The sequence below is a fragment of the Enoplosus armatus genome, chromosome 2 (genome assembly GCF_043641665.1).
Source record: "Enoplosus armatus isolate fEnoArm2 chromosome 2, fEnoArm2.hap1, whole genome shotgun sequence".
NCBI classification, from domain to species: Eukaryota; Metazoa; Chordata; class Actinopteri; order Centrarchiformes; family Enoplosidae; genus Enoplosus; species Enoplosus armatus.
Genome location: NC_092181.1, coordinates 28,337,999 through 28,361,864, shown reverse-complemented (window position 1 = coordinate 28,361,864; position 23,866 = coordinate 28,337,999). Strand labels below are relative to the sequence as shown.

Here is a 23,866-nt window from a genome sequence, read left to right as displayed (position 1 = left end):
CAGAGGATGAGGTTAGATCAAGACGCCATCACATAAAGAATACTTCATGCTGATTGGCGGGTTAATTATTTGTTCATTAATAACTAATAACTAGGCAATAGATTCTCCTACGCTGACAGCGTTAGACGCAAAATATGAAGACACTACGCAGACTGTATTTGCTGGTAAGTCACCATGGTATAATACAGTATAACACAATATAATACAATACAATAAAATATAATATAACAATCCAACTATTTCACCACATGGTCCATTGAGTACCTGTTCTGCAGCTTTCGATCATATCATATGATCTTCATGGGCAGAGTTTGCCCAGTTTGCCCTACTTCTCAGCTGCTGTTTAAAAGGTTAAGAACTTCAGTTTCTAAGACAATATGACGACTGGGCGAACTTCATTGGCTGATGAAGATCATGTGATATGATCAATAGCTTCATAACAGCTGCTAAATGGACCTTGTGATGATCTGCCAGCTACTGGTGACTACATGTTCTTCCCACACCCTGTGAAGCTGTGATGTAGCGCTGCACTTTAGTACAATCCTGCATCAGAGCTGGGCGCGACAGAGCTATGATGGTGTGGACAGAGATTCAACAGACTCATACTTATCAACCCATAGCAGACAGAAAGTCTCAAACGTCTGAACTGAAGCGGATGTCTACCTGTCGTCGATGGAGGCGACTCTCTCCTGGATACGTTCGCCGTTGAGGTTTCCGTCACTGGCCAGCCGCCTGCCGGCTTCCACCACACCGTTGATCTTGTCTTCGTTGGCATCCATGGTGGTCATGAAGTCCTCCTGCTTCTTGATGGCTGCCTCGGCGCCTTCCAGAGTGGTGGGCATCTCTGTGTGAGCCAGGACGTACTCCTGCAGGCGATGACACAGGGTCAAGATACAGGTTGTTTGTGGGACAGTAACATGCTGAGGTTAAGTTTATGCTTAGGATGACGCTAGAGGAAAGCTTATTCAAATCACAAGGCTTCATCCTCTGAAGAGCAAATTTTGAGCCAATTAACCCATTACAGTTTGATTGTATCTTGTGGGCCAAGTTGACATTTTATGGTAGTACAACAGGAAAGTAGTTGACATATTTTGATTTGGACCAAAGTGTTGGACAGAGTGACCTGTTCTGTTATCAGAATACACCACCTACTCCAATCCTGATCTTGAGTCATGTCTTCAACATGGGTCACAGGACATGGGCATCATGAACCTGGTGTTAAAGGCGTGAAAGACACTACACTTTGTGTTTACCTGGTTGTTGAGAAAGGCCTCAGCCTGCTTGGTGTCTCTGAGGAACAGCTGGTAAGCATGGGACTGGGACAGCAGGTTTTGTCGGTTCTCCCACATCTTGTGCAGTTCGTTCCATCCAGTGTCGAGAGCCTGTAGCCTCTGTCGCAGGAACATGTACTGTGCGTCTGTCTGGCCCTGCGTCACCATTTCCCCCATGTCCCGCATCTTCTGGTAGTCCTCCTCATAGTTCTGGATCTCATTCTTGATGCTTTCGTGCTGGGCCATGAGCTTCTCGGCCTCAGCCAGCGTGTTGGGCATGTCCTCGGAGGCGATGGCTGTCTGAGTGCGGGACAGCCAAGACTGGAAGTCGTCCAGCTCACGCAGGAACTGCTGCAGCTTCCTTGCCTCGCCCAGAGACTCCTCACGGTTCTTCAGAGTGTTCTTCATTTCCTCCCAGACGGCAGTGATCTCAGCCAAACGGCCTGTGATGGCCTTGGCCTGGTCGGGGTGCTCCTCTGCCAGCCTTTCAGCCTCACCTCGCAGATCTCCCAGTTTGTCCTCGATGGCGGCCAGGTCACGCTCCATACCAGTCAGTTTGCGCTGCAGGGCCATGACCCCAGTGAGGTCATTGCCCAGTTCCTGGGTGGACTCAATGACTTTGGTCTTCTCTTTGATCCAGGACTTGGTCTCGTTGCAGTCGAGGTGGTAGTTCTGCACACCCAGAGCTGAGTTCAGGGACTCCTTCTTCTGGTCCACCAGATCACGGAACTGGCTCCACCTAGAGGTAGAGAAGAGGATCATCACAGTCTACAGGTCCAATCACACCTACAGTTTCATGGTGTTTACGTTGAGGACAAATAGACATCTTTATATTTTTTGTTTTTCCATTCACAAAACACAGCTACTTATTACGTGTCACATCTCTTCGTACCTGTTGTTGAGTTTGTCTTGCTGGGTCTTGATGTCCTTTTCGCTCGAATGACCACTGTGCATCAGCTGCCGGGCGATCTGATTCACCACAGCAACACGAGACGCCTGGTTGTTCATCTCTGGTTCCAGACTCTCAAACCTGCCAAGGACATAGTCCGCATGAATACAGTGCTGGCTAAAAGAGATGTCCAATTACAAACCCAGCATCTTGTGGTCCTACCTGTGTTGTATGACCTCCAGGTCCTCCAGTTTTTCAGGGATCTCCATGCTGTTCAGCCACTGCTCCTTCTCATCGATCCAAACCTCACAGGCGTTGGCCTCGCTGAACATCTTGTACAGCGCCAGAGCATCCTGCAGCGCCTGCTTCCTCAGCTTCGTCAGTTCTGCCACCTCCTTGTAGCGTTCTTCGATGCCGGCCAGCCGACCACTCACCTCCTCTGACTCAGCCTCCTCGTTAGGCAGGGAGGCGGCCTGCTCGTGGAGTGAGTCGATGACCGGGCGGTAGCTGGCCACCTCTGCTGCTGCATCCTTGTGCTTCCTGACCAGAGCCTGGGTGGAGAATTCGTCATGGCCCGTCTCTCCACTGGAGACAATGCGCAGGGCGTCCAGCGTCCAGGCGTCAACATCATCTGCATCAGCCTGGAACTGGTGCAGTGCCAGAGCCTCCTCCAGCCTCTTCTTCCTCACCACTGCCAGCTGTTCCAGCGCTGCCCACTGAGCCTGCAGGTCGGCAATACGCTCCTGGATCTTAGAGGCAGCAAAGTGCCCGGCCTCCACCATGGCCTGGCCCTCTGCAATGGTGTGCTGGAGGTGGCCGGCACGGCCGCTCATCTCGTCCTCCAGGGCACGTTGCTGGCTGAGGAGGCGCAGCGCCCCCGTCAGGTCCTTGCCGCACTCGACAGAGGACAGGATCTGCTCCTTCTCACGGATCCAGCCCTCCTCCTCTGCCATCTCCCAGAAGAACTTCCAGAGACGGCGGGATTCCTCCAGACGGGCGCGACGTTCTGCGGCCAGCTGGGTCAGCTCCTGGTAGCAGAACTCCAGGTGGGAAACCCGGTCCTGGATGACCTGAGGGTCGCAGGGCTTGTAGCCTGGACAGGAAGACACTATTTTCAGCACTTAACTGTTTATGTTCTCATTTTCAAGGCTTGAAATAATAGACTGTAGACAATTGCTACAAACCACTACAGAAAGATGTTTTCAGTGGTTGGCCTCATCAAAGTAAAATGTCTAACTACTGTCTCAGCTCCTAGCCCTAAAAGATGCCTTGTTAGGAAGTAATTTGTGAAAAACAGAATAAAAACACATGATGAATAAGTAAGAACATCTTAGAATTTAGACAAAATATTTCAACCAAAGGACGAGGACAGATCATGCTGCACGCTGCTCACCGTCGTTGTTGACAGAGTACTTGTTGGCGTTGGTGCTGACTGCCTTCACCCTGTCAGCCTGGATGGCGATGTCAGCCTCCACCAGGGCATGTTTCTGCAGCAGGTCCTCAACACCCAACAGATGCTTCCCATAATCCTGAGACAGCAGCAACATCTGGAAACCAAAGACAGACAAACAGATGAGAGAGAGTACCAGTTAGGATGGCAGTGATCAGCTTCATGCTCGAATTCAAAGATAAGAAGAGCATTGCTACAAGGAAGCTAACAGTGGCCCCGTTTCCAGCCTTTGAGATAAACATGTCCTGGACCTTTCTCTGTGTTAGACGAACAGAAATTAAACTGATAACCAATTTCTCATCTGACCCTAAAATCTACCATGTAAGGGTAGGATTTGTTATTTTGGCAGTCTCTCTGGTCGTCAGTGTACCTTCATCTCGTCCATCCAGTCCATGATGTACAGCATCTCCTGGAAGACTCTTTGCAGACCCAGGTTCATCTCCAGTCTCTGTCTGCGGGCCTTCAGCAGCTCCAGCAGGTACTCCCAAAGCCGGATAACGTTGTCCTTCCTGGCCGTGATGCGTTTGATATCGTGGTAGTGCTCCACCTCCAGCTCCTTCGCCACAGCAACTACAGCCTGGACACGCTCCTCATATGCCGCGATGTCCGTTTCAATCGCCTCATGCTTCTTGGTGGCTGCCTCGACAGCCTGAAGGTCAAAACCAAAGTTGTCCTGGAGAGAAAGGAGGCGGCGGTACATTCATGAAACCACATACCACCACCAATTTTTTGTACAGATTTTGTTCTCCAAGAGGAGCACAGGACATTTACAGAGCAGATTTGAATGCTGCTGGTGGCTGCTGACGGTGTGTCTTCTTACCTGTGACACCAGCCTCTGGTTTTCGCTGAGCCAGGTCTCTCTCATGGCCGCCTTGCGGTCAAATCGTCTGGCAAGTTGTTCCAGTTTCTCCTGACGAATCAGCTCCGTCCTCAAAGCCAGCTCCCTCTCATGCTCCGCCTTCTCCAATCGCTCCCAGGCCTGACGATGAACACATCGCCAAACACTTCTTAACAAACTTATGAAGAGCCATGAAGCAACAGCTGTTTATATTAACTTTAGTGTTGCTGCTGGTGGCATGAAGACCTCCAAGAACCAAACTGTAAACTCCAGTCAACCTCAGTCCTGAAGGACTCTCGAGCTTCAGTCCATCTGAACTCCGACGATCCAGTTAATTTTTTTGTTGGCTGAATATGTCAGCAGCCTAATGTGTCTGTTCTTTAATGACAACGACATGAGCAGCATATTAAATGTTGATTAAATATGTATTGAAACATTTAAATAACAGATTAAATAGACAACAGTCACACGTTCTGAATTAACGTTAATTATTGACAGCTGATATTTTCTGCTGTCAGTCGACTCAACATTAGAAGCTGCTGCATGAAGGTTTCCTACATGTTTGTGTTTTTGCTAATAAGAAAGAGCAGGGAGAGATAAAATAGAGAGATTCATTTGTTTAGGGCTGCAACTAATAATTTTCTTTGCAGATTATATTACTGATTAATTTATAAATCATTTAGTCCATAAAGTGTCAGGAAACAGTGAAAAACATCTCAAAATGAAACCAACTATGGAAACCTCAGTCCTGGAGGTGGTGGTTTCAGCTCTGACCTTGTTGATATCTGAGATGAGTTTTCCCTCTCGGGGCATGTAGACCTTCTGGTTGTTGGCTCTCATCTTACTCTGGATGGTGAAGAGGAGAACTTCCAGGTTTCCCTTCTCTGTGAACCTGAAGACAGAAGAGACACACATTTAAAGGAGGAAGCAGAGGAGGTGGAAGATGGTAGCAGAGTCTGAGAGGGATGGAGAGGAGGAGGTGGAGGAGGTAACCTTGATAATGTACACAGTGCAGAGATGTCTGAGTGGAGCTAATTCTCCAGTCGCTGCCATTAAACCACCACAGAAGAAGAAGAGGACACAACGAGATGACGTCATTTAAGAGCTCCAGTGGAAGCTCAGACGATGGAGAACCATGTGGAGAACATGATGGAAACATGACATCTGTGTTGTGAGGAAGTTCACAGCCTCCTCGTCATCACATTTACACTGTTTTAATTTCCAGAGTTTCCACTCAGGTTTTTGTAACGCACCAGTTAAAAATGCACAAAAACCAGGTGGAAGAAAACAGACTTCCAGAGTGGTTTGAGAGAGATCAGGGAGGCAGCAGCCTTTGAGACATTCAGATAACACTTTGGGTTTAGACGCAGTTGGTCAAGATGCCTTTAGTCTCCTGCCACTGTGACTTGGATGGGTGGAGGCACTAGAGGATGGGTGGGTCACCAAATTATTAGAATTGGTTTAGTTGGGGCGATGAACACTTAAATTTAACCAAAATCTGGCTCATAGTTGTTCAGATATCCTGCTGCTGGCTCAGACATCTGAGGACAGAGTGAGGATGAGGAGGGTGGAGAGGAGAGGAGGAGAAGTGAAGGTAAAGGTTCTGACTTTGGAGGTTTCTCGACAGTTCGGTAGGTGTTGAAGGCCTGAAGCTGCTGCTGGACTCCGACCAGAGAGTTGGCGAACTTTCTGTTGTTGAGGATGATGATGGTCTGCTCGATCCACTCCAGCAGGTCAGAGGCCAGAGACTCGTACTTCTCGATCATCTTCTCCGTCTCGATGGCGTTATCCAACACCTGTGTTCGAACATAAGGGGCATTAAAACATCACTTGCCCTTCAGATCTCTCAGCTGGACGTTTGACTCTTTATTTTCTTGTTGTAAAATGTAAACAAATTTATCTTTGTCCCTGGAAGTCAAACTGTGTCACGTAAACTGTTTCCAGATCTGTGAGAATTCCGACACCTACTGGTGAAATGCAGCTATTGGCTTGTGTCACGTTAAACCCTGTTTTTAAAGGATTTCACGCTCTTGTCTTAACAATTCATTCCCACTGGATGTGAACAGATGTTTCTCATTTAACACTTCAGAGTCAGATTACATTTAAACATTTAAATTCACTCAGTTTGTTGGAGTTCGAATCTGTTTTCTGACCTTTCCGATACGTTTGCCCTCCACCTTCAGAGCCTTCATCTTGGAGAAGTAGTGATAATACGTCACCACATAGGTGATGACTGACTTCTCATCAGGATGGTCCACGCTGATATCTGTAACGCAAACAACCACATGCACGTTATTGGTTGAGGGACTTGATTGATGAGTTCACGTCGATCTCTGGAGTTGGGAACCACTGCTCTAAAATGGCTTCACAAACACATCATGAAATAAATGACTAAATGTATCATAAACACTCACACAATTGTAAAGAACAAACTAAATATTGAACTATAAAACGACCTGTTTGTGTTTATTTGTGCCTTCAGCTGATTTGTGCGTGCTGCCGTCACAGTGTAACAAACAGATTAACAAGTGGAGGTAATAGAAAGTCAAAGCAATGTCGTCAGCATAGAGTGAGACATTCACTGCAGGTTTAGATGATCTGGTTCAGGATCTCACCCTCTGGGTCCAGCAGCTTGGTGAGGCCCAGGTGTTGCTCTGCCAGGTTAAAAGCATTCTGCAGGTTGTAGTGAGCATTGGACTTCTTCAGCTTGTCAAAGTCGATCAGATCAGGCCTGAAAATAAGAAACAAAATAAAGTTTGACATAAATATAGTTTTGAGATAAAAAGTTGTTTTTTTATTTAATTCAATGTCTCACATTGATGCATTTTCCCAGATTTACCTGACAGGGTTGACAAAGTCATGAGCAGAAACCTTGATTAACATGCCTCAAGATATTGCTGTAGATATTAACATATTTATTATTTATATAATTAAATAATGAGATCAGAAAACTGGAATTACAAAACAACATATGACCATTTGATATGTTGATATTGACATAATTAAATCCTCACATCAGGAAAAAGATTGAATCATCATTTGATGATGAAAATGGTACCCGTGTTTGTGGATGAAGATGATGAAGATGTTACCTGTGTTTGTGGATGAGAGCGTTGAAGGCCATGCCGTCTCTCCAGCTGGTGGAGAAGTTGTGGATGTTCACGTTGGGATACCTGATGGAAACAGAAACATGGTGAACTGCTCTCACTGCAACATACATCCAACCCCCCCTTTACTCATGGTGGTGTGGCCTCCAACCCAGCATCCACCTGTAGACTCTGAATCTACCTTCCCCTTGGGGGGGGGGGTTAATATCGTCAGTGCCTGCTGTGCTGAGCTCAGTGTTTCCTGACGAGTTCATGATGAATTCTTCTATGTTTACATATAATCTATTATGTTTATGTGAGGTTACACTGAATCCACAGGAAACAAGTGATCAAATTATTATCACAGCAAACGGTATTATCACGATAATCAGAAATACTACAGAAAAACTGCTACTGTCAGTGAACTGGATACTGCAGCACGTGTTCATACGTGTTCATGTTTGACTCAAGCACCACATACACACATTGAAACACACACTTATAACATTAAGTGTGACGACACGAGTTGCTGAATCAGAATACTGTCACACTTCATCGACACACCGTTTATCATCACATCATCTCTCTGGATTGGCTCACCTGTGCGGTATCAGCTAACATACTGTACATGACGGAAGTACTCAACACGGCTGCGGTGTAAGTATCACTAGTAACCAATAGCAGTAGTAGTAGTAGTATTACTACAGGTACTCAGTCTCACCCTGCCGTCTTCATCTGACACCAGAGCAGCAGAGCGTCTTTGGCTGATCGCTTCTCTTTGTTGTCTTCAGTCTCCACACTGATGTCCTGAATCTGAAAATACAAACACATCAGAGTCACACCTCCAGGTGGAGGACCTGTCTGACATTTACAGGTGACTACACTGCTCCTGCAGTCACACCTCCACCTGTCTGACGTTTACAGGTGAGTACACTGCTCCTGCAGTCACACCTCCACCTGTCTGACTATGGACTGTACCTTGATTATTTATGAAAATGACCACGGTGTCATCTATAGATACATACATGTTCAAAATTAGCATTAGCATTAGCATTATTGTATTGGCAGTCTGTGAAGGTTCAACATGGTGCCAGCTTCAGTGATTGGTTGGGGAGAGCTGAAGCCCCTCCCCTCCCAGGTGTTTGCTACTGTACTGGACAATAAAATGTGAACACCTCATCACGTCAGTGGTCATCCAGGAAGACGAACATCAGACGGTTTTTGCCCTAAACTCAGCCTGTCAGGCTTCCTGAAGATTATTTATCTTATTTCATCCTCAGAGCTTCATGCATCATGATGACATCATGTTTTATGTCCACTGTGATTGTCTGACAGGTGAGCAGATGAAACAAAGTAAAATATGTATTTGTCCAGTAGATTGTTTCTGGCATTAAATGTTTGATGGTCTACATGTTGTTCCAGTTTCACCAGATAATCCCACAATGGCCATGAAATCACCTTTATTAATGTATTAATTAAGTGTTATTGATTTTGTGCACTTAATGAACTGAACAAACCTTGTTTCATAATAAAGAATCACAGCAGAGTTGTACAAACCATCAGTTATTGGATTGTTTATATAAGTTGGTGATCTGATTGGATAATTTTCATTAACCCACACGCTGTTAAAGTATGATTTTAAAAGTTTATTGCTGGTCTCAGTGACTCAGGAGTCCTCTGGACCTCCATCTTTTCTCAGACTGACGATCTGATTTTGGTGTGAATATCAGAAGACTGACACACCTTGATTGTAATAATAACTCGGCATTTTTAGTGAACACTGTCAGAGTTTCAGTTCAGAGACTTGAGAGGTTTGATTGGTCACGTACACTGAAGAAGTTCAGCCTGAGCAGCTCTTACTGGATGGTTGTAAGAGGAAGTGGGAGCTGATTGGTCAGATTTTCCCAGAGGTCAAAGGTCGATCCAGGATTGTGTGATGTCACCTGGACTAGGTTTCCATGACGACGGTCTGCTGTCAGTAAAACAAAACCTGGACTTTAACCTGAGCTGTTAAATAACTGGCACTGGACCAATCAGAGGCCGATCTGTTACAGAGTAATAAAGGGGGCGTGGCCCTGAGTTTGTTCAGCAGCAGCTTTTCCACCTGCTCAAGGTTTCATAAGAACATGAAATCTAGAATATTCACTAAGAAATACTAAAATGTCTGATGAGATTATTGTGTTTTGTTTCTCGTCATTTTGCTGCATCAAATCAGCTTTTCTTAGGTTACACTGGTATCTGTTGCCAAACCATCCAAAGTTTATTGAAAAAAATACATTGAAAACCTTCAGTATGACGTCATTAAACAAGGCAGTTGCATTTCCAGACCAGCAGGGGGCGTTGAAGTAGGTTTTTACACAGAAGGAATTTGCTTTTGTGTTTGTTATAACAATAAACAGGAAATAAAATTGATTTTTAAAAGAGCACTACAAAAGCCAAGAAGTATTGGAGACAGGTCTGGCTCCCCAACAGCCTACATCCGGTGAGTCAGAGCTTCACATGTAGACCGAGAATCTGGAAAAGGAGTTGATGGAACAACACAGGGATGGAAGTCTCTGGACTACTAACAAAGGTCAACATATCATCTGCATAAAGCAGCCGGGGACGTTAGGAGCTAGACGAAGGGCTCGTTCTAGAGTGAGAGCCGGGGAGGTGGGGTGCATCCAGAGTTTTAATATTTGTAAATATAAATAATGCTTTTTATTAATGGGATTTTGCGGGGTGGCTCTGTTCTGATATTCTAATTATGTGTAATTCATCACATTAATGTTATTTGAAAGTTTATAGAAGTACATGTGATAGAAGTGATGTTTTTCTCTTTTGGTTTCGTATTTGTATTGATGGAAGATGGACGTTATATTTGTTTGACAAATACACGTTTCATAATAATCAGCCACATTAAAAAAGATCTATTTATTGGATATTTCAGTTTGATGGTTATATACTTTATTACTCAATACGAGTAAAAATAAAGTAACTGTCTCAACAATGCTTTAACTTATAAAATAATAAATAAAAAAGAATAAATATAAAATAATAACATTTAACTGAGACTACAACAACAAAATCTGATTTACTTTTGTTTCGTGGATCAGTGGTCGTGTCAGCTGGAGGCTCTCAGCACGTTTGAACTACAGTGACACTTCAGATACTTCAGACAGGTAACAGCATCACACCTGTCCTGATAGGTGAAGTCCTCCCAGGTGTTGGTCTTTAGTGTGTGTATGTCGTTACCTGGAAACGGAGGATGATGGTCCAGATGAGGCCCAGCGTCAGTCGGTGGTTTCCGTCCACGATGTCGTGGGAGCCCATGTTCTCCAGGTGAACCCTCTGTTCCTTCAGGAACTGCAGAGCTTTGTCCACGTTCTCCAGACAGTGAATACGCATCCGGCCTTTGGTGGGTTTTGGCTGCAGAGAAAAACAGAGACGAAGAAAGAACAGTCAGGACAGCTTTTCACCTGCAGTTCCTCTACTGTCCACCAGGTGCTGCTGTGATCAAACTCTGACTCTGTTGAAGTGAATGAGAAAACCTCCAACTTCTCTCTACAAATACATTTTTCACAATAAAAGACCCATAAAGAAGAAATTCAGGCTTAAAGAGATTTATGTTTTATGAAAGATATCATAGCAAGTGATAAAACCAAACCATTGCCGCAGAGACCAGGTGGGATCAGACCCAGGTTTGGTTTAACACAGGATGTGGAGAAAACTGACCATCTTCCTGGCCCTGAATGCAGCAGAGGAAATGAGTGAACAGTAAAGTGTCCTTGGTCTTCAGGAAGGGGTGGCAGCAGCTGGACGCCAACCAGCAAACTCCAATCTCTTATCTGGACGAGTCCACCAGCTCCACCGCACTGTCCGAAACTCTAACGAGCTCCAGTTGTTAAGGAGGAAAACAGGAAGTAGGACACACCTGGTTCAGCTCTCACACAATTAAAGCTGTGAGTGAAATCACTCCCTCTGAACCATGACAACTGTCCAACACTGCATGTAAGACTCCCGTAGAGACTGGTGCTTTATATAGAGCCTCAAAAGTACAACCATACTGTCCACAGCAGAAACTCTTCAGATAAATACTCCTTGATAATGTAGATGTGTAAATCAGCTGTCAGTTATGATGTAAAATGATGATGATTCATTCATGTGTCTGCTCATTGTAGAGAAAGTAGAGACTGTTTGTTATGTCGGAAAGAGTTAATGAGCGAACGATTAATGAATGAAGAATCATTTTATCAGGAGAACGACTACAATACCCAGCAGGCTCTGCTGCAAACAGACTACACTACCCAGCAGGCTCTGCTGCAAACAGACTACAATACCCAGCAGGCTCTAACCAAGGAGTGTCACTCTGTCTGAAATCCTTGACTTGTTAGGCTTGTCTGAGATGAGCCAGACCGACGCAGACCTGCACAGTTTTGGTCGACGTCTTGTTGAGTGAATTGCATGATGGGTAGTGAATTTGTCCGACTTGCTCTGGATGCTCGCCTGCGTGAGACTTGGAAGTCTTGCGGGCCAAAGACGCACGCCGGTAAGAGCCGGAGTCTCTCTTCACGGGGTGTTGATGAAACTCTCCAATTGGCTGCGCTAAAGTTTTACATCACCACTCACAACATATTCTCAAATTTAGAAACAAAATCACCCCGAGAGGATAACTTTATTGGAAAGAAGTTTAGTTAGTTATGTCACCTAAAATCCATCCAGTGAATCTATAACGTGCTGATGGAAGTTGGCAGAAAGTAGTACCCCCGAGAGATGTGTACTCTGTGTATTTAGTGTGTACTGTACCAGTCTCTCTCCTGATAGGACCTCCAGCAGTTTGATCAGCATGCGTCCGTCTCTCAGGTCCATGTAGAGGTCTGTGATCCTGCAGGAGACTCTGGACAGGTGAGAGTTCACCCACTTAGTGAAGGTCTTCTTCTGCACCGCCTCACGCTCATCTGTGCGCGCACACACACACACACACACACACACACACACACAGTAAGTTAGTCCAGCAAACTTTGAGTTCTGTTTTTCAGCCCTGAGTAGTGTCTGCAGGTATTCCCAACAACCTTTACCAATAAGGTAGGCAGCCTGTATGTAGCCTGAGAGGCAAATCTGAGGTCAAACAACCCACTGAACCGTGGTGTCGGGACAGTAACATGATGTTCAGAGCGACAGAACGATAACCTGGAAGCTTCCCGGTGTCTGAAGGTCACACTGAGGACGTCTCAGACGGAAAGACAACAAATGGGACACCCAGTCCAATCAATAATCAATAGACAGAGCTTTGGCTTTCAGCTGGGAAGTCATCTGATGTCAGCAGCGAAGGCATCTGGGCTTCATGATGTTTCTCTCTGTTTTCTTAAAGGGTTATTTTGGTGTTTGACCTTTGACCCAGAGGAAGCAGGAAGGATGTGAAACGTAAATGAATTCAACAGCAGTCAGGAAGTTCCCTTCGTTCAGCAGAGAGCCAATCAGTCTGATGAAACCTTTTATATTAATTACTTTTACTTCACACACAGTTGATGCAGGATTTTACTTGTAACACAGTACTTTTACATTTCGTAGCCTTCCTGTTGTGGTGAATAATTAAGTCCCGCCCCTAGCTTCCTGTTTGATGAGTTGTCACATGACTGACGTCTGTGTCATTGACACTGACTTTGACCTGCAGGTCAAACCCAGCAGATGGAGACCAGACAGATTAGTCCAGGCCCCGCCCACTGACAGAAGACATATTGATTATTGATCGATCAGAATCCACACAGTGCTGCTGTCTGAGAGCAGCTCTGAGCTGAATCTTCAAACAGGGCTTCACTCACTCACACTTTATTATTATCATTACTTCCTGTGGGATGTGGTCGTTTTAGCTTCCACTAGACCTTCAAAATAAAACTCCATCACATAGAATTTGTTCACACTGGTAGGATTTAATAACTTTAAAGTGAGCTTACTTTGCATTAACATCTCTATAATGTTTTATAATATTCCTACAGTCATTTAGAATATTTCTGTCATCAGTCTTCTATTTTGACCTTGTGACTTTATTCGCCTTTAATTAGTATTAACGAATCGTCAAATGTTCTGTTGTCGCTACTTTATCTTCTGTCAATAAAGTGTGAAATGAACCCAGACCTGTTGTGTATGGCTGTGAGCTGCCTTTGTAGTGTTTGTGCACTTGTAAGTAATAACTGAGTGTGGATCTGGGGTCAGCTTTGTCTCCCTCACTTTCTGTTTCAGCTGAGAAGGTAAGATCAGCTGGATGAGGCAGTACCGTCTTCTTTTTAGTGAAGGTGCATGGCTATAAGGTTGTGATGTCACAACTATACAGCCACGCCCCCAGCAGGTCATCTGCTCCAATCACAGCACGCCCACCAAGTACAGGGACGCTCCTCCACCTGCTCCGTCTGTCTGAGTTACTCGTCTCTGCAGAAAGTGCTTTTTTGAATGTGAAGGAAAGTTGGTCGTTTCTTGATGGATAGGTGGCTTTACCTGTTGCTAGAGTAATCGCTAACTACTGCTAACTGTAGCTGCCCATAGCTAGTTAGCTCAGTTAGCCGTGCAGCTGTGCTAACGGTGTAAACACCAACACTCCCGCGGTGCTCCGAGCTCCCAATCCGGACAGATTCAGCTAAGCTAATAGGACTGCTAGCTGCACGGCTAACTAGCTAACGGCAGCTACAGTTAGCAGCAGTTAGCAGCTACTTTCTAAAGCTTTCTGTCCATCAGGAAACTCCGTAAATCACCGAGAGCTGAGGCAGAGCAGCCGGAGGACATCAGAGGGAAAACCAGAACACATTTTCTCCATAAAATGATGGAGTTTCACCAAAATCAGTGAATAAAGTTGTGTGTTTTTGTACAGTAATCAGTGAGGCCCAGTCCCCAGAAACGTATTGGTTCCCAAACAAGCCTACAACGTTGGTGTTAGCATCTATCAGACAGCATTTCTGACTTCCTCCATTTTCACACAAAAGTCAAATTTCCTGAGCTGATAAAAAGCAGCAGAAGAAAAAAACTCAGAGATAAACTTTAAAATAAAAAGAGGGGATTAAAGTGACTGACCAGAGCAGGTGGTGTTCAGATCAGCTTCAGACTGAATCTACCAGATGACAAAATGAGGGCGATGTGAACAGTTTGCAGTCAGTGTTTTACAGTCTCATGTTAGTGTTACATTACAAGTTTGTGTTGTCAGTTTATAGTTTGATGTTTCTGGAGTGTCGCTGTGTGTTCAGCAGTAAACTCTGTTTAAACTTTAACTACGAGCAGCTGAACCGCCGTAGGTCAAAGGTCACCGACCACTTCAACCTCATCCACTGGTACAACTTCCTGCCGCAGCACAGAGAGCTCCGGCAAAACAATTCAACCAAGTTCAACTTCCACTGCAACACTGTTGACCAATCACACACTGCAACCAGACACAGCTGTGCCGATTTATTTCAGTCCTCTCAGAAGCTGAACGCCTCAGAAACAATCACTGAATAAATCCTTTCAATCACATCTGAAGACTTTTTCTAGAACATTTCTAGATTTCTAGAAAATCCTTGAAATGTTTTGAACTTTTTCAGCTTCTCAGTTTTCAGATATTTTTAGTCAAATAAGAAAAACAGAACAAAGAGGAGAAACATTCATCCGTCATCAGCTCATCACCCCAATCTGACCAGTGCAAACGAAACCAGCATCTCTCCCCTCCCTCTGCTGCTGTGACCGCTGACCTCAGCTTCGGGTCTCTTCTTCTTCTTCTCTTCTTACCTTGGAGCTGTTTGAATCGACCCTCCAGCTGGTTGTAGTTGAACTGCAGCTGAGCCGAGTCCACCGACGCCCACTCCACCTCCATCACAGTCCCAAATATTCACAACTAATAAAGAAATACACCTCCAGAAAAGAATCCAACACCAGAGGAAAACAAGTCCTGAAGAAATAAAAGCTCCTCCTGTTGAGATCAGCTCACTGAGAGCTCAGAGATCAGGGTCATAGTCGAGTCTGCCGGCGAAACAGTGAAAAACTGAAGAAATCTCTGCAAAACTGGAAAACTAAGAGAAGCACACATCAGACTTGCTGCTCATTCTGTGCTGAACACCAGAAATAAAAACCTTCTGTGAGGTGAAAAAATAGGCTTTTTTAAAAGTGAACAAATTCTAATAAGCAAAATCCCCAAAAACTGACTTTTAAATCACAGAAATATAGAATAAAACTGGACTCACAGCTAAAACACGAAGACAGAAGACGTCCTCGTGTTTTCAGGAGGTGAAAGAAAAAGAGTCCAGAGGTCAAAGTGACGCTCGCAGGACGAGTGAGTGTGTGTGAGTGTGTGAGTGAGTGTGTGTGTGTGTGTGAGTGTGTGTGTGCAGCAGCTAAATGCTGCTCATTCTTCTTCTGCTGCTGATTTCTTCCTGCTCTGACTGATCGTTCTGTTCGTCTCAGACAGTTAAAAACATTAAAACTGTATCTTATAAAAATTAAATCAAAGGAACCAAATATGATCAGAAACACAGAGAGTTAAAGGGGGGGGTGTAATAATGGAGTGTGTCTAAGTGTGTGTGATGGGGAAATGGGATTCACCAATCAGCCAATGGCATTACAGCTTGACAATGATGTCATCAGGGGGTTAAACGGTAGGGAGGGGAGGGGCGGGTGTTTCCCTTCATTGTTCCTTCACATTCCTGACTGAAGGGCAGGAAATAAGAAACAAATATACACACACACGCCAAAAGTCAACTACGACTCCCAGGATGCATTTCACTAACAACCCTAACCTGAACATCCTAGAAACACCTAGCAGCCAGTGAGCAACCTCCTCATTAACAGCTGATTGGGTCCTGACAGGTGAGGTGTTGGTACTCCACAGACACACCTGCAGCTACGAAAAGAATCGAAAAACTGGAGGGGCAACACAACCCAAACCACCCGAACCACAACCCAAACCACAACCTGAACCATGTTCCAAACCACAACCTGAACCACAACCTGAACCACCCGAACCACAATCTGAACCATGTTCCAAACCACAACCTGAACCACAACCCAAACCACAACCTGAACCATGTTCCAAACCACAACCTGAACCACCCGAACCACAATCTGAACCATGTTCCAAACCACAACCTGAACCACCCGAACCACAATCTGAACCACCCGAACCACAACCCGAACCACAATCTGAACCATGTTCCAAACCACAATCTGAACCATGTCCCAAACCACAACCTTAACCACTCAAACCACAACCTGAACCACTCAAACCACAACCTGAACCGCCCAAACCACAACCTTAACCACCTGAACCACAACCCAAACCACAACGTGAACCATGCCCGGCCCTCAGTGGAGTCTGAGAGACTGTAATAATGAACAGTGTGTTCGGGGCCGCCTGACTGGCTGATTCCTGCTGTATTAGATTAACTGAGTATCGTCGTCTGATGTCAGACAGCAGACTGACGGAGCCATGTGATCAGCTGATTGGACGGCAGCATGACTGAGTGGGCGGAGCCATGTGATCAGTTGATCGGACTCGGACTATGAGTCTGTTCTACAGGAATCGAACCTGCGAGCGTCACAACGCAGAGCTGAATGTCAGCTGAGGATGAGCTCAGAGGGAAAACATGCAGAGAAATCACATCAACCATCAGCGAGGCAGCAGAGCGCCAAGCATGCTGGGAGTCTGACCTCATCCCTTCACAATAAAATACGTGAGAGCTAATCCCTTCACAATAAAATACATACATACACCTGACATCCATCAGATGTTTGTTAGAAATTAAAACGACACTGATTCAGTCAACTCAGCAGAAAGTATGTTTGGCTTTCTGTCCACAGAATGTGATGTCATGTGTGTCGGGTCATGTGATGTGGTTTGTGCCCAGACCACTGGCTGCCCAGGACGCCTCTTTGTTTACACACTTTCACCTGACACTTTACTGCCATCTAGTGGTCTGACTGTATGAAATATATACTGTATGATATATACACCGATCAGGCATAACATTATGACCAGTGAATAACACTGATTATCTCTTCATCATGGCACCTGGGATATATTAGGCAACAAATGAACATTTTGTCCTCAAAGTTGATGTGTTAGAAGCAGGAAAAATGGGCGAGCGTAAGCATCAGAACTGGACCACGGAGTAATGGAAGAAGGTGGTCTGGTCTAATGAATCACGTTTTCTTTTACATCACGTGGATGGTCGGGTGCGTGAGCGTCGCTTACTTGGGGAACACATGGCACCAGGATGCCCTATGGGAAGAAGGCAAGCCGGCGGAGGCAGTGTGATGCTTTGGGCAATGTTCTGCTGGGAAACCTTGGGTCCTGCCATCCATGTGGATGTTACTTTGACACGTACCACCCACCTAAGCATTGTTGCAGACCATGTACACCCTTTCACGGAAACGATATTCCCTGCTGGCTGTGGCCTCTTTCAGCAGGATAATGCGCCTGCCACAAAGCAAAAATGGTTCAGGAATGGTTTGAGGTGTTGACTTGGCCTCCAAATCCCCCAGATCTCAATCCAATCGAGCATCTGTGGGATGCGCTGGACAAACAAGTCCGATCCATGGAGGCCCCATCTCGCAACTTATAGGACTTACAGGATCTGCTGCTAACATCTTGGTGCCAGATACCACAGAACACCTTCAGGGGTCTAGTGGAGTCCATGTCTCCATGACCAACACAATATTAGGCAGGTGGTCATAATGTTATGCCTGATCGGTGTATATATGTATATATATTTTTTTTTTCGTGTATATATATTGTTTTATTTGTTTGTTTTCAAACGTCTGGAGTTTCCACTCAGGTTTGTTTTGTTGCTCAGTGAATACAGTTTGAATTGGCAGCAGGATTATTTTCTACATATGATGCAGAGATGGAGCCCTCTGGTGTTGATATGCAGTTCAGGCACATGAAGGAGACTGCTGACACTGAGTCAAACACAAAGAACCATGACAAGAAAGATTCAAAGTCATTAAAACAAACACTAATACAGTCATTGATGCACAGAAAATTAAACATTACTATGTTAGTATGCGGGTGTGGTCCGACCCATGAGTACTGAGTACTCATGTAATAATGTAGTAATGACTGCTGAGTACTCATTTTATAATGTAGTAATGACGGCAGAGTGCTCGTGTAATAATGTAGTAATGACTGCTGAGTACTCATGTAATAATGTAGTAATGACTGCTGAGTACTCATTTTATAATGTAGTAATGACGGCAGAGGGCTCGTGTAATAATGTAGTAATGACTGCTGAGTACTCGTGTAATAATGTAGTAATGATGGCTGAGTACTCACTGATGTAATAATGTAGTAATGACGGCTGAGTGCTCGTGTAATAATGTAGTAATGACGGCTGAGTACTCGTGTAATAATGTAGTAATGACTGCTGAGTACTCATTTTATAATGTAGTAATGACGGCAGAGTGCTCGTGTAATAATGTAGTAATGACTGCTGAGTACTCAGTTTATAATGTAGTAATGACGGCAGAGTGCTCGTGTAATAATGTAGTAATGACTGCTGAGTACTCGTGTAATAATGTAGTAATGATGGCTGAGTACTCACTGATGTAATAATGTATTAATGACTGCTGAGTACTCACTGATGTAATAATGTAGTAATGACGGCTGAGTGCTCGTGTAATAATGTAGTAATGACTGCTGAGTACTCATTTTATAATGTAGTAATGACGGCAGAGTGCTCGTGTAATAATGTAGTAATGACGGCAGAGTGCTCGTGTAATAATATAGTAATGACTGCTGAGTACTCATTTAATAATGTAGTAATGACTGCTGAACTCACTGATGTAATAATGTAGTAATGACTGCTGAGTACTCACTGATGTAATAATGTAGTAATGACTGCTGAGTACTCATGGGTCGGTCGCGGTGTCACAGCTGGTGTGATCCCGTCGCATGATGATCTCTAGTTGTCCATGTTTAGTCTTTGTTGTCCTTTGTCTCTGCCATCTTTGTTACAGATGGACGTCATTTAAATGAACTTAAGGTGGTATTTTAGGGCGGCGGGGGTCCTACCTGCGAGCGCCTTGATGCGGGAGCGTTCGAAGAGGCGGGCTGAGCTGTTCTCATTGTCCCAGTCGTCGTCCCAGCGGTTGTTGACCGTGTCGTTGCTGCTGTACTGCTGCTGCAGCTCCATGTGGTCGTACTCGGCGGCCACCGTCGTCATCATGACCTTTCACCTCTGACACACGCCTCAATGTCAGCGGAGACACGTCCACATCGGCAGCTTCAGGCCGAGCCCTGCAGAACGACACGCAGACAGGAAGTCAACAGGAGGACATTAAAGGAAAGAGTAAGAACCAGGATTAACAGTCAGCCATCTTCTTCTAGATGTTCACTAAAGAAATATCACAACCTTTTCCTAAGTTTTAGCTTCTCTCAAACAAAACCCAGACATGATGCTGAAGTAATGCTAATGCTAATGCTAGGTGAGCAGGAAGTGAGAGTGAGCTGTTCTGTTCAAACATCCAGAGTTTAGAAGTGAGAGTTACTCTGTTATATCACTTTAGAGCAGAGTGACACGGACACAGCGGACATGTAAACGGTGCTTTTTCTTAGATTCTAAGAACAACACAACAGGAAACTGACAAAAACAAAGATGTGACTAAAACTAATAAACATTAGTACACAACAACAGCAATATACAACATGTTAACTCCTCAGGTTACAGTACAGTTTTAACAGACAGTCAGACGTCTGTTCTGTTCTCAGCTGCTCCATTAAATCTTGTTTTACTTTGATAAATGTCATTAAATCCTCATGTTTACATTCGGAGCGGCATGCCGACAAAGGACCAACCGGGGGCCACTAAAGGCTGAGTGGTCTGTCTGCCTACATGGGGCCGTCGGTGAGCCGCCACCCCGCTAGCTGTTAGCTTGGCACTCTCTGATGAGTTATAATAAATGTGTTATTAAGTGTTTACATACTACTCATGAAGGCTGAATAGTGTTTCCATAACAACTTTAAGAGAGAAGTCAACTACATATCCCAGAGAGCATTGCTGTAAGAATCCTCTAATCAGAGAGCTGCAGACTCTGTTGCTGTGCCGCTGATGGCGGGCTGACGTCGAGAGTTTGATATTTGTAGAAGTTGATGGATAAATTCAAAAATTGGAATCACTTCACGTTCAGATTTCGGTTCAATTTTGGACTGAGTGCAGCCGAGGCTCATGGGTAATGTAGTATCGAGGGGTATTCTACAAACAAAATCTGAAGGAACGGCTGGATTCCCGAGGACATTTAGTGAAATATTTTCTGGTGTGTTTTAGCGCCACTGCGTCTCTCTGAGTGTGATGTCATGATGTGTGTGATGTCGTGCTGAGAGCAGCCACGCTCAGCTCCCATTGGCTGATGTGTCAGCTGACCGGAGCTAATGGAGGAAGTCAACAGCTCCATCACATCAGAGTTATCGGACTGAGCAGCAGAAGGAGCCATTACAGCACTCAGACATCCAGAGGACGTCCTGAGGGACCCAGCCTCCATTAATGGATCTGACTTCCCAGAATCCTCTGCTGGATGATGGAAACAGATCTCTGATCAGTCTGACAGGCTGAGTCGGCAGCAACATCACAGGAAGACAACAGGTCAGAGGTCAGAGGTGGGTGGTGTAGCCAAAAAAGTAAAAGAAGTGTTAAAATAGAAGAATGATTCTGCCTCTGATCGATTCCATTGGAAGGAATTTATTTTTAAATCCTTTATGGTTCGGTCACATTACATTTAAGGTGTACAAGTATTCACTCTGTCTCCTGTTCACTTCTATTGGACAAATTCTGTTTCCTGTTTGGCTGCGATCTTCAGCATGGCAGAAGTGTTTGGAAATGAAGAAGTTATTATTCTAGTGTGTTTTATCACTATATTAACAAATGATCACACTACAAACTGCAGCGTCGCTCTGATCGATGTTTATCTATCATCTGTAACAGAAACGTGACATCACGCCCTCTTTGGGTCGAGTTATCCTGTATGACATGAGGATGACAGAGAGCCAGCAGACCTGGGATCAGCAGACCACCTGCCTCTTCACATAATGAGCAGGAATGCATAAAATAACACATAACAGCAGCGTGACGAATGTATTGTATTATTATGTATGAAGTATTAAAACTACTCCAACACGTACCATTTACTGAAGTACAACCACCCAAACGGGACGCACACATTCAAAAAGCAAGTACACCTCCTCTCCTGCCATTAAGTTAATAACATACACCACCTGGACAAAAGTAGGTGGACAGCTGAACATTCCCTCCCCATGCTATAATTGACTCCTGTCCTGTCCACATACTTTTGGCCACAGAAACATCAGCAGTGACGACAGCGGATTTCATAAAGGAGGTGAGTGAACCTGACACACTGGACCGGGAGACCGAGCTGCAGCAAAACATCATTTTCATTTTCAGTGAATCTGTCAATTATCTTTCAATTAAAGCTGCAGTGCAGACTTTCACACGAAACACAGAAGTTCCTCACACCGGAGAAACTCGAACCAACAAAACTATTTAAACTGCTGAAGGTCAATTTTCTGTTAATCCACAAATCAGCTGATTGATCTTTTCAGATCAACTTTCACGAGTGGAAATAAAATGTGGTAAAAAATAAAACTGAACACTTGACTGAATACATAAAATATGAATCTGTACGATTTTAATATTCTCAAAGAGTAAAGTAAGAAACATAAATGTTATAAAAGGCAGAAAAATTTAAACAGGTTCCAGCTATTCCCTGAAAAAGAAGCTATTTGGGGATAAAAATAGAGCAAATTGTCCCTGAGTGAAAACTGAGAGGCTGAGAGGAGGTATAAAGGTTTAAAGAGGAGGTGGAGGGGTGGGGGGCAGGAAGTGTTAGCGGCCCCCACCCTCTCCCTCTGGGTTTCTGTCTGTTTGGGTTCACATCGCTCCACATTCTCCAAACATGACGACAGCAGGAACAAAAACTCACAGAGAACCTCCCCATCCACAACACCCCCCACCAGGAAGTCACAGCCCCCACACCCTGTTTAAACTGACCCCCCCAGCAGACATCAGCAGACTGATACACAGTAATCAATACTTCTAAACTAAAACTATATTAAACACTATCAGTTACAGTGTGTTTGTTAGAAGAACAATCCTCCCGAGAGTAGCCTAGCTTAGCACAAACACTGGAAGCAGGGCAGTGTTTCCTAGTAATTAGCCAGACTCTGGCGGCCCACCAGTTTCACAATGAACCAAAATAATTTTACACTTCTCATAATAACATAAAAGATCTGCTGCATCCGAGACACCGAGGTTAGCGTTAGCTAACGTTGCTATCCACTGCAGTTACCATCTAGTCCAAACACAAGTTTATCATTATCAATGTACGACAGCAAACAGTCACTGCAGAAGTTATCGTTGATAACTAAAGTTAATCTAACGTTAGCTAAGTTAGCGTTAACGTTAGCTGTCAGTCTCCTCCTGTCGACTGATATATCCGGCCCTGTACTGAAGAAAAAGCTGTTTTTGGGAGCCGATTGTCCGTCTCAGTCCAGTTTATACACAATGTGAGACAGAGGTGGACAGATGGACGTGGACTAAAGTTTCTTCAGTGTTATACTCTTCATATCTATACAACCAACGTGTTTATGATTAATCAGAATCAGAATCAGAAATACTTTATTGATCCCCAGGGGGAAATTGTACAGTACCGGTGCTCCCATTCAAGATTAGAAAGTAGCATAATTTAGAGCTAAAAGTATGTACAAAATATAAAAATAAGAATAGAAAATAAAAATATATAAACTGTTTACAAGAACACAAAGTTCTTAATTTTGCTCTCAAAGTGCATCAGATTGATGTGTTTAACTTTAAAATGAAGAGCATTTTCTTACAGAGGAGCATGTCCCCAGACCCCCTTAGAGGGTCCGAGGTCCACCCACCACATTCTCACATGATCCTGTGGGAAACACTGCAGGGAGAAACTGTTCAATCAAAAACTATTAAGAAAAAGAAAGAAATGAAATCAGTTTAGAATTTACTAGTTTTGCCATTTTGTTACCATGAAGGGTATTAAAGTTATGCTAACATTAATTAACATGTTCAATTTAGAGAAGCCTTTATGTACAAATCAGATTACTATTTTAATTCATTCATTCATCTCTGTGTCCAGTACAGAGATAGGACAGGACCCGATTAGCCTAGCTTAGCACAAAGACTGTCAGCAGGGACACTGCTAGCCGGTGTAGCCATAAAACCGCTAGCATAATCAATGTTATATTCAAGCTGGAGTGGACATTTTTATGTACATTCACTACATTAATGATGACAGGGGGACTATCACCACATGTAGGCCGTTTTGCACACACCGTGAATCTGGCATCCCAGAAGG

The 23,866-nt window shown here is 44.4% G+C and overlaps 1 protein-coding gene across 2 annotated transcripts in view; it reads right to left on the bottom strand.

Annotated features, from left to right (window-relative positions):
• The window catches only part of LOC139292453 (spectrin beta chain, non-erythrocytic 1-like), a 40,048-nt gene that overhangs the window by 12,377 nt on the left and 3,805 nt on the right, over positions 1–23,866 (bottom strand). Inside the window, exons 2-17 of one of the 2 annotated variants that reach the window (XM_070914807.1) lie at positions 19,539–19,763; positions 12,320–12,471; positions 10,769–10,942; positions 8,256–8,347; positions 7,541–7,621; positions 7,064–7,179; positions 6,602–6,714; positions 6,057–6,244; positions 5,223–5,340; positions 4,431–4,589; positions 3,981–4,283; positions 3,554–3,707; positions 2,383–3,253; positions 2,164–2,301; positions 1,254–2,010; positions 664–866 (exon numbers count right to left, since the gene is read on the bottom strand). In XM_070914807.1, the coding sequence (XP_070770908.1) occupies positions 664–866; positions 1,254–2,010; positions 2,164–2,301; positions 2,383–3,253; positions 3,554–3,707; positions 3,981–4,283; positions 4,431–4,589; positions 5,223–5,340; positions 6,057–6,244; positions 6,602–6,714; positions 7,064–7,179; positions 7,541–7,621; positions 8,256–8,347; positions 10,769–10,942; positions 12,320–12,471; positions 19,539–19,692 (3,773 nt within the window). In that variant the 5' untranslated portion in view covers positions 19,693–19,763. Of the gene's footprint in view, positions 1–663; positions 867–1,253; positions 2,011–2,163; positions 2,302–2,382; positions 3,254–3,553; positions 3,708–3,980; positions 4,284–4,430; positions 4,590–5,222; positions 5,341–6,056; positions 6,245–6,601; positions 6,715–7,063; positions 7,180–7,540; positions 7,622–8,255; positions 8,348–10,768; positions 10,943–12,319; positions 12,472–19,538; positions 19,764–23,866 lie in introns of those variants that run through there. The other variant, XM_070914799.1, reaches the window with a different exon arrangement.